The sequence below is a fragment of the Capricornis sumatraensis genome, chromosome 6 (assembly GCF_032405125.1).
Source record: "Capricornis sumatraensis isolate serow.1 chromosome 6, serow.2, whole genome shotgun sequence".
Taxonomy (NCBI): Eukaryota; Metazoa; Chordata; class Mammalia; order Artiodactyla; family Bovidae; genus Capricornis; species Capricornis sumatraensis.
In genome coordinates this window covers 67961348-67976356 of record NC_091074.1, presented here as the reverse complement: position 1 = coordinate 67976356, position 15009 = coordinate 67961348, and the positions used below count along the sequence as shown (strand labels likewise).

General features: G+C 54.8%; 1 protein-coding gene across 1 annotated transcript in view; it reads left to right on the top strand.

Moving 5' to 3' along the window:
* TLN1 (talin 1) overlaps nt 1-15009 on the top strand; it is a 31779-nt gene that overhangs the window by 4196 nt on the left and 12574 nt on the right. Inside the window, exons 2-32 of the mRNA XM_068973972.1 lie at nt 1776-1938; nt 2182-2279; nt 2524-2653; nt 2735-2887; nt 3143-3285; nt 3393-3520; nt 4239-4299; nt 4920-5024; nt 5340-5495; nt 6248-6349; nt 6524-6600; nt 6814-6994; nt 7136-7249; nt 7361-7469; nt 7687-7895; nt 8016-8114; nt 9124-9291; nt 9486-9780; nt 10349-10515; nt 11340-11468; nt 11671-11787; nt 11889-12002; nt 12206-12340; nt 12505-12633; nt 12789-12891; nt 13042-13250; nt 13574-13693; nt 13899-14096; nt 14283-14422; nt 14608-14701; nt 14823-14912. Of these exons, the coding sequence (XP_068830073.1) occupies nt 1809-1938; nt 2182-2279; nt 2524-2653; nt 2735-2887; nt 3143-3285; nt 3393-3520; nt 4239-4299; nt 4920-5024; nt 5340-5495; nt 6248-6349; nt 6524-6600; nt 6814-6994; nt 7136-7249; nt 7361-7469; nt 7687-7895; nt 8016-8114; nt 9124-9291; nt 9486-9780; nt 10349-10515; nt 11340-11468; nt 11671-11787; nt 11889-12002; nt 12206-12340; nt 12505-12633; nt 12789-12891; nt 13042-13250; nt 13574-13693; nt 13899-14096; nt 14283-14422; nt 14608-14701; nt 14823-14912 (4203 nt within the window). The 5' untranslated portion in view covers nt 1776-1808. The remainder of the gene's footprint in view (nt 1-1775; nt 1939-2181; nt 2280-2523; nt 2654-2734; nt 2888-3142; nt 3286-3392; nt 3521-4238; nt 4300-4919; nt 5025-5339; nt 5496-6247; nt 6350-6523; nt 6601-6813; nt 6995-7135; nt 7250-7360; nt 7470-7686; nt 7896-8015; nt 8115-9123; nt 9292-9485; nt 9781-10348; nt 10516-11339; nt 11469-11670; nt 11788-11888; nt 12003-12205; nt 12341-12504; nt 12634-12788; nt 12892-13041; nt 13251-13573; nt 13694-13898; nt 14097-14282; nt 14423-14607; nt 14702-14822; nt 14913-15009) is intronic.

Genomic DNA, 15009 nt, shown 5'->3' with positions numbered 1-15009 from the left:
CTCCTTCACCCACTTGTAGCTGTGTGGGTGTCCACTCAGGACCAGCTTGAAAGTGATGGTAGCCATGAGTCAACTCCCTTATCGGGGGCTCAACAGAGGTTTCCGTGCTTAAGGAGGAAGGGGGGTGTCCATATATCCGGAGGAAATTGGGGGAGATGTGCAGTTTCAGCTGAGGGTGGAAGGTCTTTTCAGTGTGTCCTTGGCTTGACAGACCTTCCAGCCTTCCAGCGACCCTACAGCCAGGTCTGTCCAGCTCTCGGGAGAGGTGTGCCAGGGATGGGGAGGGGGGCAGAGACCTAGAACTGGGGAGAGTGGGAGGGTCCCCTCTTGTTGGGAGTAAGGATTGAGGGCAAGCTATGGTTTCTTCTTTTTGGAGACTCGAGATTATTTATAAGGTCAGAAATTGTCTGTCAGACTCCTGATCCAGACCTTTGCCACATCTGCCTCCTGTCTCCTGTTTCTACCTAGATTTTCAATCTCTCCTCATCTCTTCACCCTCCAAAAACACACCCCTCCCCAGCTTCCCTGGTTCTCAGCTGCTGCCTCTGTTTCCCACCTTCTGCTTCTAAGACCCCAACCTCCGCTTCCAAGCTTCCCTCTAGCTGTGCTTTCTCCCCCTTGGGCCTAGCAGTTTGCAGAGAGGGGAATGGGCTGCCTGGGTGTGCGCATCTCTCTTAGGTAGGAGGCACCAATCCCTGGACGGAGCTGGTCACATCATCAGCTGCCAGGCAGACTTGTTGTCTGGTGCTCTGTGCGCCACCTGCCACCTCCATGGAGGGTGGAGCCTGGAGGGCGGGGGAAAGCTGGGTGGGACTAAGACACTGTCAGGAGAGGCAGCTGAGCTGGAGGGCAGTGTTTGAGAAGGACTTACTGAAGAGGACAGAGCATAGGAGGAGTTATGGTGAGAACTGGGTATTAACCTGCTATCTTAGAAGGAGCAAGGCCTGAGGAGTTAAGAGGGACTGGGCTCTCTCTCTGAGCTGCCTTGAAACACACACATATCCAGTCTGATTCCCCTTCTGCAAAATTAAAGAGTTGGCTAGATCACTTTAGAGATCCCTTTGGATTAGAAAAACCATGATTCTGGCTTGACTGCTGGGGGAGCCAAATGTGGACCGAGCTGCTCCGAGAGGCCCCAGCATGTCAAGTTACTGGAGAGCTGAGACACGTAAGCCAGGATGGCTTGAACAGCAGTGTTGGGCCTCCCTGCCAGACTAGCTCAAGTCAGTGTTTGCAGGACTCAAGAGCCCTTGGGGATTATCTAATATAACGTCTTCATTCTGCAGAGAAGGAGAATAAAGCTGTGAGAGGAAAGATCACATGATGAGTCAGGGCAGCGCTCTGGAAATCCCAGACAGGGAGAAGTCAGAAGGATATAGTAAGAGACAAAGAGAAAAAGACTGAACCAGGAAGGGTGAAAATAGGGCAGAGACAGGACTGGGAAAGGAGGTGAGCAGGGACAAGGGTAAGAGAGAAACACTTGGAAGAAAGAAGGGAGGCCCAGATTCCAGTGCTGGGGGTGGGGTGGTGTCCTCAGGTAACACTGTTTCAGACCTGCCTTTGTGCCTTGCAGACCAACCTCTCCTTCAGAGGTCTCAGACACCTAAGACTAGTCCTTTTGATACAGCTTATCTTTCACTCTTTAATATCATTAAATAAAACAAGAACACACTCACTGTTTTCTGCTTTGGTGACTCCCTTTCCCGGTTCTCCATGTGGGGGGCCTCCTCTCCTCCAGTGAGGGTGTATTCTAATGCCCTGATGCCATGGGCCAGGTATAGCCAGGCTGGAGAGAAGAAGCCGCCACCATGGTTGCGCTCTCGCTGAAGATCAGCATTGGGAATGTGGTGAAGACGATGCAATTCGAGCCGTCTACCATGGTGTATGACGCCTGTCGGATCATCCGTGAACGGATCCCAGAGGCCCTGTCTGGCCCTCGTGAGTCTGACTGCCCAGGTGGCTGGGGCGGGAGCCCTGGTCCCTTCTTATTCCCAGGCTCTTGGCCTTGGGAGATGACTCTGTTGGCCCCAAGGCCTCTCATCTCTCAGGTCTGTGTTCCCTGGGCCCCGCCCTCCTCTTTAGGCCCAGGATCACTGGGAAGATAATAAGGGGTAGTGGAGTAGCCATTCAGCTACATTGGGGTTTTTCTTTAAGCCTAAGCTGACCCATCTTCTCTTTTAGCCAGCGACTTTGGGCTGTTTCTGTCAGATGATGACCCCAAAAAGGGTATATGGCTGGAGGCCGGGAAGGCTTTGGATTACTACATGCTCCGAAATGGGGTGAGTATCACTTCACAAGGACCACCAATATCCTCTGCCATCACTTCCCTCCTTCTGCCTCCTATTCAGCACCCATATCTGTTGTCTTTGAGCTCTCCCATGCTTTCTAATAATAGGCAGTCATAATACCCTGTTTTCACACAGTCTTCCTTTTAGTAATCTACTTTCCTTCCCTCTCTGGCTACCTAAAAAGAAAGTAATATCTTTAGCTTAAAGTGGGCCTCTCCTGTTCCTGACCCAATAGGACACCATGGAGTACAGGAAGAAACAGAGGCCCTTGAAGATCCGCATGCTGGACGGCACCGTGAAGACTGTCATGGTGGACGACTCGAAGACTGTCACCGACATGCTCATGACCATCTGTGCCCGCATTGGTAAGGGGCGTGCAGGGCTGGGGGCTCAGAAGGAGGCCTAAAAACTCTGCTGGGGATGCTACCAACCCCCCCCCCCCCCAGGCATCACCAACCATGATGAATATTCACTGGTTCGAGAGATTATGGAAGAGAAGAAGGAGGAGGTGACAGGGACCTTACGAAAGGACAAGACACTGCTGCGAGACGAAAAGAAGATGGAGAAACTGAAGCAGAAGTTGCACACAGATGACGAGTGTAAGCAGAAGGGGACTGGCGAGGGCATTTGAAACAACTGGGGTGTCGGGGGCAGCCATTTCTGTGTTATTTTCTGAGTTTTCTTTTGCAAGGTACTGTTTAAACACTGGGGCTGCATCTGTGGTAAAACAAAGTCCTATGCTCATGGAATGGAACGTATTACTGAGAGGGTGGGACATGAAGAAACAAAAAATCAAAGACTGACGGTGTAAGGGCTGCAGGGACTTGGCACTGAGGGGACCCTCTGTGCCCCAGTGAACTGGCTGGACCATGGCCGGACCCTGAGGGAGCAGGGAGTGGAGGAGCATGAAACGCTTCTGCTCCGGAGGAAGTTTTTCTACTCAGACCAGAACGTGGACTCCCGGGACCCCGTCCAGCTGAACCTTCTCTACGTGCAGGTAGGGAGAGGATGGGCTGGGTGGTGGGCGGCAGGGAGAGAAGCAGGAGTGCGGTGGGGCGCCCCTGCTCCCCACACAGCATTTGTTTCCTCTCTCTGTGCTTCCAGGCACGAGATGACATCCTGAATGGCTCCCACCCCGTCTCCTTCGACAAGGCCTGTGAGTTCGCTGGCTTCCAATGCCAGATCCAGTTCGGGCCCCACAATGAGCAGAAGCACAAGGCCGGCTTCCTTGAGTGAGTGACCTCGTCCCATACCTGTCAGGGCCCAGGACTCCCTGCCACTGCGGCCCTAGAATAGTGCGCCTGTCTCCGTCCCAGGCCTTCTCCCCTGCTTCCTCTTCTGAGTTCCCAGGGCCTGACCCCCACGGGGGCCTTTTCAGCCTCCGTCCTCCACGTGTCTCTTTCCATGTGGAATGTGAAAGTGGTCCAGACCCTGCCTCTGCCCCCTACCTCTGAAGCAAGCATGTCACTTTTTTGAGAGTCTCTGAAGAATTGTGCTGCAATAGCCAGAGGCAAACAGGGTACATTTTTGTCACAGGAAACATCAGATTTCAGAAGTCTCATAGGTCTCATCCACTGATATTTCTCAGAATATATAGAGTTTGATGTGGCTTTCTCAGCTTCCTACAAGCATGGTCATCCTTCTAGTGAGCCCCTTCTGCTCTTGTGTCCCTAAAATTGTGATCTAGTCTTTATTTTCCCCAGGAAATGAGCCTCCAACTCAAGTTCCGTCAGTCTCTTTCCCTGCAGAGAGAGATGCAGGCTGCATTCAAGAGTTAGTACTAAGTCACTTCAATTTCAGGGACAATCTAGACTCTCATGCCTTGAATCTTCCTTCTCCCCAAAGATAACACTCTCCTAGACATCTCCTCACACCCCCAGGCCCACAGTCCATGGCCCACATAGCCCTGATGCTGTCCACTACATGCTGACCCTCCCTTTTCTGGTGTAGCCTGAAGGACTTCCTGCCCAAGGAGTATGTGAAGCAGAAGGGAGAGCGTAAGATCTTCCAGGTGAATGGGGGCAAGGGACATGTTTGGGATGACCTGGGAGCTTTGCTGCCTAATCCTACTGACTGAATGGACCCCCTCCTCGTCACCCCTACCCTGCTTCCGCCCACCAAGCTGTTCTCCTACCTCTCATGTGCCAAGAAAGCAAAAGACCTGGGCTTCTGGCCTGCGCTGTATCACTGCATCTGCTGTGGAACTCAGTTCAATAATCTTGTTTCCTTTCCTTTCCCTCTAACATGGGATAGCTGTCTCCCCTGAAGAGGACTGATAGGGAATCACTGTGAAGAGTAGATCTTTGTACAGATGGAAGGTGTTATCTCTGCTCTTTGAATCCTCAGCCCAAAAGGCCTCCTGTTTGACCTTCTACTTCCTAACTATCCTTTCACGTCTATAGAACATGTCCAAGTCCCTTAACTGTATCCTTCGCTTCTTGAACCATTGCTTCAGCATATTCTATATCAGCCCATCCCCTCACCTTCTCATTTCTCATAGCCTGCATCCCCTAACTTTTTCTGTGTTCCCATAATACTCTCCTACCATAGTTCACATCCCAACTTAACTTCTAGTCTGCAATGTCATCTTACTCAGATTTTGCTAAAAGTTTCCCCATTTCATACTCGAAGGCACACAAGAACTGTGGACAGATGAGTGAGATTGAGGCCAAAGTACGCTACGTGAAGCTGGCCCGTTCCCTCAAGACATATGGCGTCTCCTTCTTCCTGGTCAAGGTGGGTTACTGACCCTTCTCCCTGCCCACCCTTATCTCTGCTCTTACCCTTTCCTCTCTCAGTCTTTTGCCCTGCCCTGAGTCACATTTTCTGCCGTTCCCCAAGAGTTTCATTTTGTTCCTTGTGAAAACTTGCCCCCTTGTCAGCACATCCCTCCCTGCCCTGCGTTTTTCCTCCCTTTCCCTTTATCCTAATGTAGCCTTGTCCAGGTCCATCCATAGCCAACCCAGTTTAGCTCTCCTGCCATCATCAGCACCCCTTTGTGGTCTGGATCTGATCTCCTGACTAATAACATCCACGACCTCTGCCTCATAGGAAAAGATGAAAGGAAAGAACAAGCTGGTGCCCAGGCTTCTGGGCATCACTAAGGAGTGTGTGATGCGAGTGGATGAGAAGACCAAGGAGGTGATCCAGGAATGGAACCTCACCAACATCAAACGCTGGGCTGCGTCTCCCAAGAGCTTCACCCTGGTGAGCTGGGGTCTTGGGGGAGAAAGAGCTGTGTAGTTTTCAAAGAAGGGGCAGCCGCAGGGTCTCCCCAACCCCTCTGTGCAGAGGTAGGTACCCTGAAAATGATTCCAGAAAAAAGGAGAACTTTGGAGCTACTGCAGGAACTTGGAGTTTAGAATAGAGGAAAAACTCTGTACTGGAGAATGAGAGAAGCTAAAATGAAACATTTAAAAATCAGCAGAACCAAACTGTAACCAGCAAGCTGAGATCACAGGCCACTTGGAGTGAGGGAAGAAAAAGATGATAGAAAAATAAGCCTCCCTTCTTTCAGCAGCAACTCCTTACAGTAGCCCACCTCTAGCTTTGTGTTTCGGCATTACTAATTGAAGACTGATCCCACCTTGAGGAAGTGCCCCACTGAGAAGGGAAATTAGTAAAGGCGACTTTTCCATTTTGGATATTAGTGCTCATCCTTAACTCTGGTCATTTAGTGATGAATGTGTCCTCCCAATTTTATCATCAGGGTGACAGAAGAGAGACTTCCTAAATGCCATGTATTTGAAAATGTGTAGTGTAAAGGATACTCCTTAGAAATAAAGTATTTCCCTCCAAGGGAAATAAAGAACTAGGAGACGAAGAAAAGCTGTTGTCCCAGAGGCTGCTCGCATGGGAGGGCACCCTCAACCGCTTGGCCTTGGGCTCTTGCCCCACCAGTTCCTGTCCCGGGTTGTCTCAGGCTTCCCCACTGAGCCCCTTCCCCATTGTCCCCCTAGGATTTCGGGGACTACCAAGATGGCTACTACTCGGTGCAGACGACTGAGGGGGAGCAGATCGCTCAGCTCATCGCTGGCTACATCGACATCATCCTTAAGAAGGTGAGCACTGGCTCCCCGACCCGCACCTCCTCCGTCTCTTCCTGTACCTTGCCCGCATGCAGGTCCTTTAGAAACTGAGACCCAGGTTCTGGAAGATGGCTGACTGGGGAAAGATTAGAGGCTGCCTTTTCCACTTCCCTCTTCTTTGATGCTTGTTCCTTTTTTCTCCTACAGAAAAAAAGCAAGGATCACTTCGGGCTGGAGGGAGACGAGGAGTCTACTATGCTGGAAGACTCGGTGTCCCCCAAAAAGTACGAAGGAAGCTGGGCCCATTCCTTGGGCAGGGCATGACCCCAAGGACTGGAAGGGTGGGGGGTCCTTAGGATGTCTCTCTGTCAAGTCTCAGGCTGTGATGAGGCCTCACGCACCCCCCAGAGCGCAGGACAAGCAGAGGCAGTAGAGCAGGTAGGAAGGGGATGCGAGGAGGAGGTCCTCGACATGCTCCCTGATCGTCTCCTCTTCAGGTCTACTGTGCTTCAGCAGCAGTATAACCGGGTGGGGAAGGTGGAGCATGGCTCTGTGGCCCTGCCCGCCATCATGCGCTCCGGAGCCTCGGGTCCTGAAAATTTCCAGGTGGGCAGCATGCCACCTGCCCAGCAGCAGATTACCAGTGGCCAGATGCACCGAGGACACATGCCTCCTTTGGTAAGAGTGCCCCTACTGCTGCCATGATTCTGCTGGGCCCAGCTGGGAGTTAGGTAGCTATTCATATTCCTCTCCTTGGCCTCAGGCTCTCCTTTATCTTTTCCCTGTAAATGTTCCCTGTTACTCCTCCTTGTCTTGTAGACGTCAGCCCAGCAGGCGCTCACTGGGACCATCAACTCCAGCATGCAGGCTGTGCAGGCTGCCCAGGCCACACTGGATGACTTTGACACTCTGCCCCCTCTGGGCCAGGACGCTGTGAGTGTGGGACGGAGGAGGGCCAGTGGTGCTGAAGCTGGAACTCCAAGGACCAGGGTTGGGGTGAACTGGAGCAGAGCCAATCCTGAGGTTGGTTTCTCTTCCCCTCAGGCCTCAAAGGCCTGGCGTAAGAACAAGATGGATGAATCCAAGCATGAAATCCACTCCCAGGTAGACGCCATCACCGCTGGCACCGCCTCTGTGGTGAACCTGACTGCAGGTAGGCTGGATGCCCAGCTCTCTGGGCAATGGGGGTGGGAGGGCGGGTGTGTGCAAGCAGGAATGTGACTGCACCTTGACTCACGGAAGGGACTGTGTGTGCGCCTCCCTCAGCGTGGGGGTGGGGGTGGGTGTGTGTGTGTGTGTGTGTGTGTGTGTGTGTGTGTGAGAGAGAGACTAACTGCCTGTGACTGATCTCGTCTTCCTCCTCCCGCAAGGGGACCCTGCTGAGACAGACTACACTGCAGTGGGCTGTGCAGTCACCACCATCTCCTCCAACCTGACGGAGATGTCCCGTGGCGTGAAGCTGCTTGCCGCCCTGCTGGAGGATGAAGGCGGCAGCGGCCGGCCCCTGCTGCAGGCGGCCAAGGGCCTGGCGGGGGCGGTGTCAGAGCTGCTGCGCAGCGCCCAGCCAGCCAGTGCCGAGGTCAGGGGCCAGGGTCCCAGCCCAGGGATCGCAGGGTGGAAACGGAACCATGGGTGTGTAGGACCCCTGGACATCTTGGTGGAGACTGGGCAGCTTCTGACCGGTGTTCACTCTCCACAGCCCCGTCAGAACCTGCTGCAAGCAGCTGGGAACGTGGGCCAGGCCAGTGGGGAGCTGTTGCAACAAATTGGGGAAAGTGATACTGACCCCCACTTCCAGGTTGGTGACTCCCCCAGCCCCCAGAACCCCAGCTTCTAGGAGGTGACCTCTGATCCTGAATCCAGCTCTAGTCCAGCTACTATAAACTGACCCCTCAGAACCAACCTGAGCCTCTTTCCAGGAATCACACTGGGAACCCCCTCCCAGTCCCTTTCTGGGGGGCTAAGAATTCAGAACCCTGAATCCCAACTTAACCTATTAGTTCACCCTTGGCCCTTATTGGTGATATTTTTTTTTTTGGCCACTATCATCTTTCCCAGGCCTCCCCATAGGTAGCCCTCACCCCAACTTGAGGGCCTCTTGACCCCCCTTCTAATCCTTTAACCTCATACCCAGAGGATGCTGCCCCCTCCCCACCCCATGCCAGTTTCCTCAGCTGACTTGTCATCCTGGATTTCCCATGCAGATCTGTGCACCCAGCGGGGCTGGGTTTCCATCTCCCCCCGACCCCCCCACGGTAATGGCCTCTGGCCTGGGCCTTCCCAGCTTTGTCCTCTCTGAGCCGCATACACTCGCTCTGCCCCCTGCCCTGGCCTCTGGGGAGCAGAGCACGACGGGAGCTGGGGAGGCGTGGCACAGGCAGGACCTGAGAAAATGGGATCCAGAGGGTCATAAAGGGACTTGCTCCCGAGACTCCAGGGTGACTGCTTCCAACCAAAGGCAGAGAAGAAATAGAGAAAAAATGCTGGGCGTGGGAGGGATCCCCGGAGGGATCCCCCCCCACCATCCTGTTGTAAAGGCACTGCCCGCCCGCCCTCCCTCCCCATTGCCGTCCGGGTGTATCCGCCTCCCTTCGGTGTACACTGTTTCTCTCGGTGTGGGTTTGTTCTTTGGTGGGGGTTCTGTCGTACTTGGTGCTCGAGGCAGGGGCTTGGGTAGGTTCTGGTTGCTTCTGCACACCGTTCTGTGATTGGAGGCAGTGGGACTAATGAAACAGCTTATGCCTCTGAGAAGCGCCCTTGGACCCCAAGCTGGATCTCAGGCCATGCTGACCGCTGGTTTCTCACAGGACGTGCTCATGCAGCTAGCCAAGGCCGTGGCAAGCGCTGCAGCTGCCCTGGTCCTCAAGGCCAAGAGTGTGGCCCAGCGAACAGAGGACTCAGGGCTTCAGACCCAGGTCATCGCTGCGGCAACACAGTGTGCCCTGTCCACCTCCCAGCTGGTGGCCTGCACCAAGGTGAGCCCCAACGGTGCACCAGCCTGCTCCAAGAGGTGATGCTTCCACACACAAGAGCGTCTCATCTAGTCTCTTTGGCCCCCAAGGCCTCATTGTCCAACCTCACCACTGTTGTGAATACCACAGAACCACAGACACCACACCTCATGACTCCTTTCCCTCGCCTGCCTCTCTGACACTCACTTTGCCCACAGGTGGTGGCTCCTACTATCAGCTCCCCAGTCTGCCAAGAACAGCTGGTGGAGGCTGGGCGACTGGTGGCCAAGGCTGTGGAGGGCTGTGTGTCCGCCTCCCAGGCCGCCACAGAGGATGCACAGCTGTTGCGGGGGGTAGGTGCGGCGGCCACAGCTGTCACCCAGGCCCTGAATGAGCTGCTGCAGCACGTGAGGGCCCATGCCACAGGGGCTGGGCCTGCTGGCCGCTACGACCAGGCCACTGACACCATCCTCACTGTCACCGAGAACATCTTCAGCTCCATGGGTGATGCTGGTAAGGACACCCCCCTGGGAAGACAAAGAACCCCGATGAGGTTCTCTGAGCCTGCTGGACTCTTTTTTGCAGACCTGCCACCACACCCCTGAGCACTCAGCACAGGGCTGAGTGTTCAGTCTTTGAAATCACCAGTTCCCCATTTGTTAGGCAAGAATAGAATCACTGCCCTGCCTTCCTTGGTGCAGTTAAAGAGCATACGAAAGTATACACAAAAATAGATGGATAGTGGCATTATTAAGAGATAGCTGTCCCACCTCCACTTCGTCACTCCCAAAATCCTTCACGAAGAGCCTTTTCCACTTAAGATGGCGGAAAATACTCATTGGAGACTGTCTTCCCACTGTCACCCCACCCCCGTCACCTCTGCCCCCATCAAAACCCACCAAGAGATCTGTCCCTTTCCAAGATCCTGAACCCAGAAAACAATAACTTCAGGGAAATCAAGAACTTTTGCGTCTGCTTACTGCCCCTAAAAGCCTCATCTACCTTGTCTGCATCTCTCTCCCCACCCTGACACCCTCTCAGCATCTCTGGCTCTGTTTGCTGACTGTGCCTATGCTCTCAGGTGAGATGGTGCGACAGGCCCGCATCCTTGCCCAAGCCACCTCTGACCTGGTGAACGCCATCAAGGCTGATGCCGAGGGGGAGAGTGATCTGGAGAATTCCCGCAAGCTCTTAAGTGCCGCCAAGATCCTGGCTGATGCCACAGCCAAAATGGTGGAGGCCGCCAAGGTAGGGAGCCTTCTGTGCAGACTCCCAGACTGGGCCCTGAGAAGGGTCCAGATAATCACTCATCTATGGGAGCAACCTGGGAAAAGCGGAAGATACAAGAGAACAAATACAGGAGCACTGAGGAAGTAGACGCGCCCCTTGGCAGTGAGCGGATGGCACCAGACTTTCAGCCAGTGTGACTCGCAGAGTTCTTACTGACAGACAGGAGACCATGCCCCTCTGCTTCCTCTAAGTCTAGGGTCCGTGGTTCCAGCTGTTCCCTACTATGTGGCTACTGCTTGCCTGCTCCCTGAATGCTTGCACATGGGCGTTCAGTCCCAGGGGGTCCGTTGCTAGCAGCACAGAGAAGGACCAGGCAGTGGGACACAGAAACACCAGGTGTAGAAGGCAGCAGGAAGAAGCCGAAAGATTCCTGGGTCCCTGGACACTGGGCTCTTCACTTTGCAGAGTAACCAGGGCCCCTGCTCTGGTGTTCTGAGATCCCTGCTCTAAACTGTGTCCTCCTTGTCCCCAAGAGCCCCTCACTCCCCTTTGCTGGTGGCATTTTGTGGGGAGTGGGGAAAGAAAGAAGGCTACTTCCCTGGAGGGGAAGCAGAAACAGTCCTGCCTAAGGAAGGGCTTTCAGCATCCCAGAAGGAAGCCAGGGCCCACACGACTCCCCATTTACCCACCTGAGGGAGCTTGTCTCAACCATGATTACCTTTCAGCAGGAATGGTTAGAAGTGACTTTAAGAAAAGAAGTGTGAGTATGGAGACATAGAGAAGTGCTTACTTAGGATTCACAGGGATTCTGGGTGGTCACTGTCTCTGTCACCACCTCTCAGGGAGCAGCCGCCAATCCTGACAGTGAGGAGCAACAGCAGCGGCTGCGGGAGGCAGCAGAGGGTCTCCGCATGGCAACTAATGCCGCTGCACAGAACGCCATCAAGAAAAAGCTGGTGCAGCGCCTTGAGGTAAGGCTGGGAAACTGGCATGTGTAGGTGCTATGGGAGGAATGGAATCAGGAAGCGTGTGCGGGGACATGCTCGTGTCCTTGGTGCATGTTGGCATCCTCAGTGCCAACGGTTATTTCCTCAGGGAATAGCAGGGGCAGGGTAAGCCAGGGACGGGGAACAGGAACGTCTGAGCCTTGTCCTTACTGTTCTGTCCTTAAAGCATGCAGCCAAACAAGCTGCAGCCTCGGCTACACAGACCATCGCAGCAGCCCAACATGCAACCTCCACCCCCAAGGCCTCTGCTGGCCCGCAGCCCCTGCTGGTGCAGAGCTGCAAGGTGAGACGCCAGGAAGCACATGGGGGCCAGAGAAGGCACGGGAGGTGGGGACTTTCCCCCAGCCTGTGGGAAGGTGGTGCTCATGACATTTTTACCCACAGGCTGTGGCAGAGCAGATTCCACTGCTGGTGCAGGGTGTCCGAGGGAGCCAAGCACAGCCTGACAGCCCCAGTGCTCAGCTAGCCCTCATCGCCGCCAGCCAAAGCTTCCTGCAGGCAAGGCCCCCTTGTTGACCACTCAGACCACACCCTTCCCACTCCTCTTAGGGCCTCTAGATCTCATCAGTTTAAGTCTCTGCCCTTAGTCTCTTTCCCTGTACTGAACCCTAGTGCTCACCACATCCTGACCCTCATCCATCCCTGTACCCAAGCCCAGAGGGCATATGGTGTGCTTCATCTGCCCACCTATTCCCCAACAGCCAGGTGGGAAGATGGTGGCGGCCGCAAAGGCCTCCGTGCCAACAATTCAGGACCAGGCATCGGCCATGCAGCTGAGTCAGTGTGCTAAAAACCTTGGCACCGCATTGGCTGAACTCCGTACTGCTGCCCAGAAGGTATGGAAGCTGGCTATATTTTTGGAAGATGAAGGGGGTATCCTGGGATGATGGAGAATCTGTTCAGGCTATCCTAAAATGGATAACTGTAACCTCAGCCACAAGTGAGACCCTGTGTACCTCCTACCCCTCGAACTGTCCCCCTTCACCCCGTGTGTTTGTAGGCTCAGGAAGCGTGTGGGCCTTTGGAAATGGATTCTGCTCTGAGTGTGGTGCAGAATCTTGAGAGAGACCTGCAGGAAGTGAAGGCAGCTGCTCGAGACGGCAAGCTGAAGCCCTTGCCTGGGGAGACGGTAAGTACTTGTGAGATCTGAAGTCTCTTTCTCACCTGTGTCCCAGAGCTGCCCTGAACCTTTGTTGAAACTGCCTGCTGACTCTCAGTAGCTTCTCAAGCTCTCTCTTCCCTGTTTCTCCTGTGGCTGAGTCCGAGTCTCCCTGTCATCCCTAGATGGAGAAATGTGCCCAGGACCTGGGCAACAGCACCAAAGCCGTGAGCTCCGCCATTGCCCAGCTGCTGGGGGAGGTTGCCCAGGGCAATGAGAATTATGCAGGTACGCGGTTAGGGCCAGGATGGGGCCTGTAGGGAGAAGGAGGGGGAATGGGAGCTGTAGGAGGCGTGGGGCGACACAGGAAGCCCCCAGCATCAGGGCTTGGCAGTGAAGGTACCTTTTTTCCTCCTTTCTCTCTCGTTGTCTCCCCAGGCATAGCAGCTCGGGATGTGGCAGGTGGGCTGCGGTCACTGGCCCAAGCTGCTAGGGGCGTAGCTGCCCTGACGTCAGATCCTGCAGTGCAAGCCATTGTGCTCGACACAGCCAGCGATGTCCTGGACAAGGCCAGCAGCCTCATCGAGGAGGCGAAGAAAGCAGCCGGCCATCCAGGGGACCCTGAGAGCCAGCAGCGGCTTGCCCAGGTTCGGTTTTGGGCTGAGGCTGCTTCCTCCCTCTCCCCCGACCCCCTCAGAAGGCTGCCTCGAGGGGGTGTCTAATCGGCACTGTGGCTCCTCTCTGGATTCCACCCTTCCTTCTCAGTCTGAGTAGAAGAGTCTCAGCGAAAGCGGGGCCTGGGCCTAGCCAAACACCACATTTGGGGAAGTTTGATACCCTAACTTGATACTCTGGCTGTTCAGCTATAGCACCCCCTTTCTGCTTTCACTTTCAGAGGCTCCCATGGGTGGAGGCGGGGATCTTGCAGTTGTTTCTGCTTTGGCAACCCCTGTCTCCCTTCCCACCTCAGGTGGCTAAAGCTGTGACCCAAGCCCTGAACCGCTGCGTCAGCTGCCTACCTGGCCAGCGTGATGTGGACAATGCCCTGAGGGCAGTGGGAGATGCCAGCAAGCGACTCCTGAGTGACTCGGTAGGAGGACAGGGGTGTGAGGGGACATGGGGACAAAGGACTCCGAGTGTCTACCTCTAGACCTATCCATCACCCTAGCTCCCCAGACGCACGCCCTCCCCTCACTGCTCCCCCAGGCCTATGCCCACCTCCCCAAGCTCCTTCACCAGGCTCCCTCTCATGTCATCTCCCATCCTTGCTCCTGACTCTCTCTCTGATCCTGCAGCTTCCCCCCAGCACTGGGACCTTTCAGGAGGCTCAGAGCCGGCTGAATGAAGCCGCTGCCGGGCTGAATCAGGCAGCCACAGAGCTGGTGCAGGCCTCTCGGGGAACCCCTCAGGACCTGGCCCGAGCCTCAGGTCGATTTGGACAGGACTTTAGCACCTTCCTGGAAGCTGGCGTGGAGATGGCAGGCCAGGCTCCGGTATGAAGGGGAGCTGGGTACGGTTCAAGGGTCAGGGGTGTCTCTGTGACCAAGGAGTCCTGACCTGCTCCTGGCCCCCTCCCCTCCCCAGTCTCTAGCAGTACTTGGGTGTCTGAGACAGAGAATCCCTTTTAGAGACAGACAAGAAAAGATTGAACAATGCATTGGCCTTCTTGCCCTCAACAGAGCCAGGAGGATCGTGCCCAGGTTGTGTCCAACTTGAAGGGCATCTCCATGTCTTCAAGCAAACTTCTTCTCGCTGCCAAGGCCCTGTCCACAGACCCTGCAGCCCCAACCCTCAAGAGTCAGCTGGCTGCAGCTGCCCGGTAAGTGGGAGCTGGGAAACCAAGCCCTTGCATGTTAAGCAGACTGGGGAGGGGACGTTTCGTAAGAAGTCTCTGGCTCAGGAATTGTTCCAGACAAAAAAGAAATGGCTAGAGACTTGCTACGTGAGCAGGATGTAGAAGTGATGATCTCTGCACTCATTCACTCAACTTCCTGTTCCTTCCAGGGCGGTGACTGACAGCATCAACCAGCTCATCAGCATGTGCACCCAGCAGGCGCCAGGCCAGAAGGAGTGTGACAATGCCCTGCGGGAATTGGAGGTGGGCCTTGGCAGGCTAAATGGGGTTGAAGTTGAGGAAAGGGTTCTTGGCTAAAGGGCAGTGATGGGGCGTCTTGGATCTCAATTCACCACCAACTGCACCCCCTTCCCCCACCCGACAGACTGTCCGGGAACTCCTTGAGAACCCAGTCCAACCCATCAATGACATGTCCTACTTCGGCTGTCTGGACAGTGTCATGGAAAACTCAAAGGTAGGTGTACCCAGTCCCCTCCCAAGGAGGGGAGAGGGTAGGAAAATGAGCCAGCCAGGGGCTGCCCTCTCCCCCTGAGGACAAGATCTGACTCTCC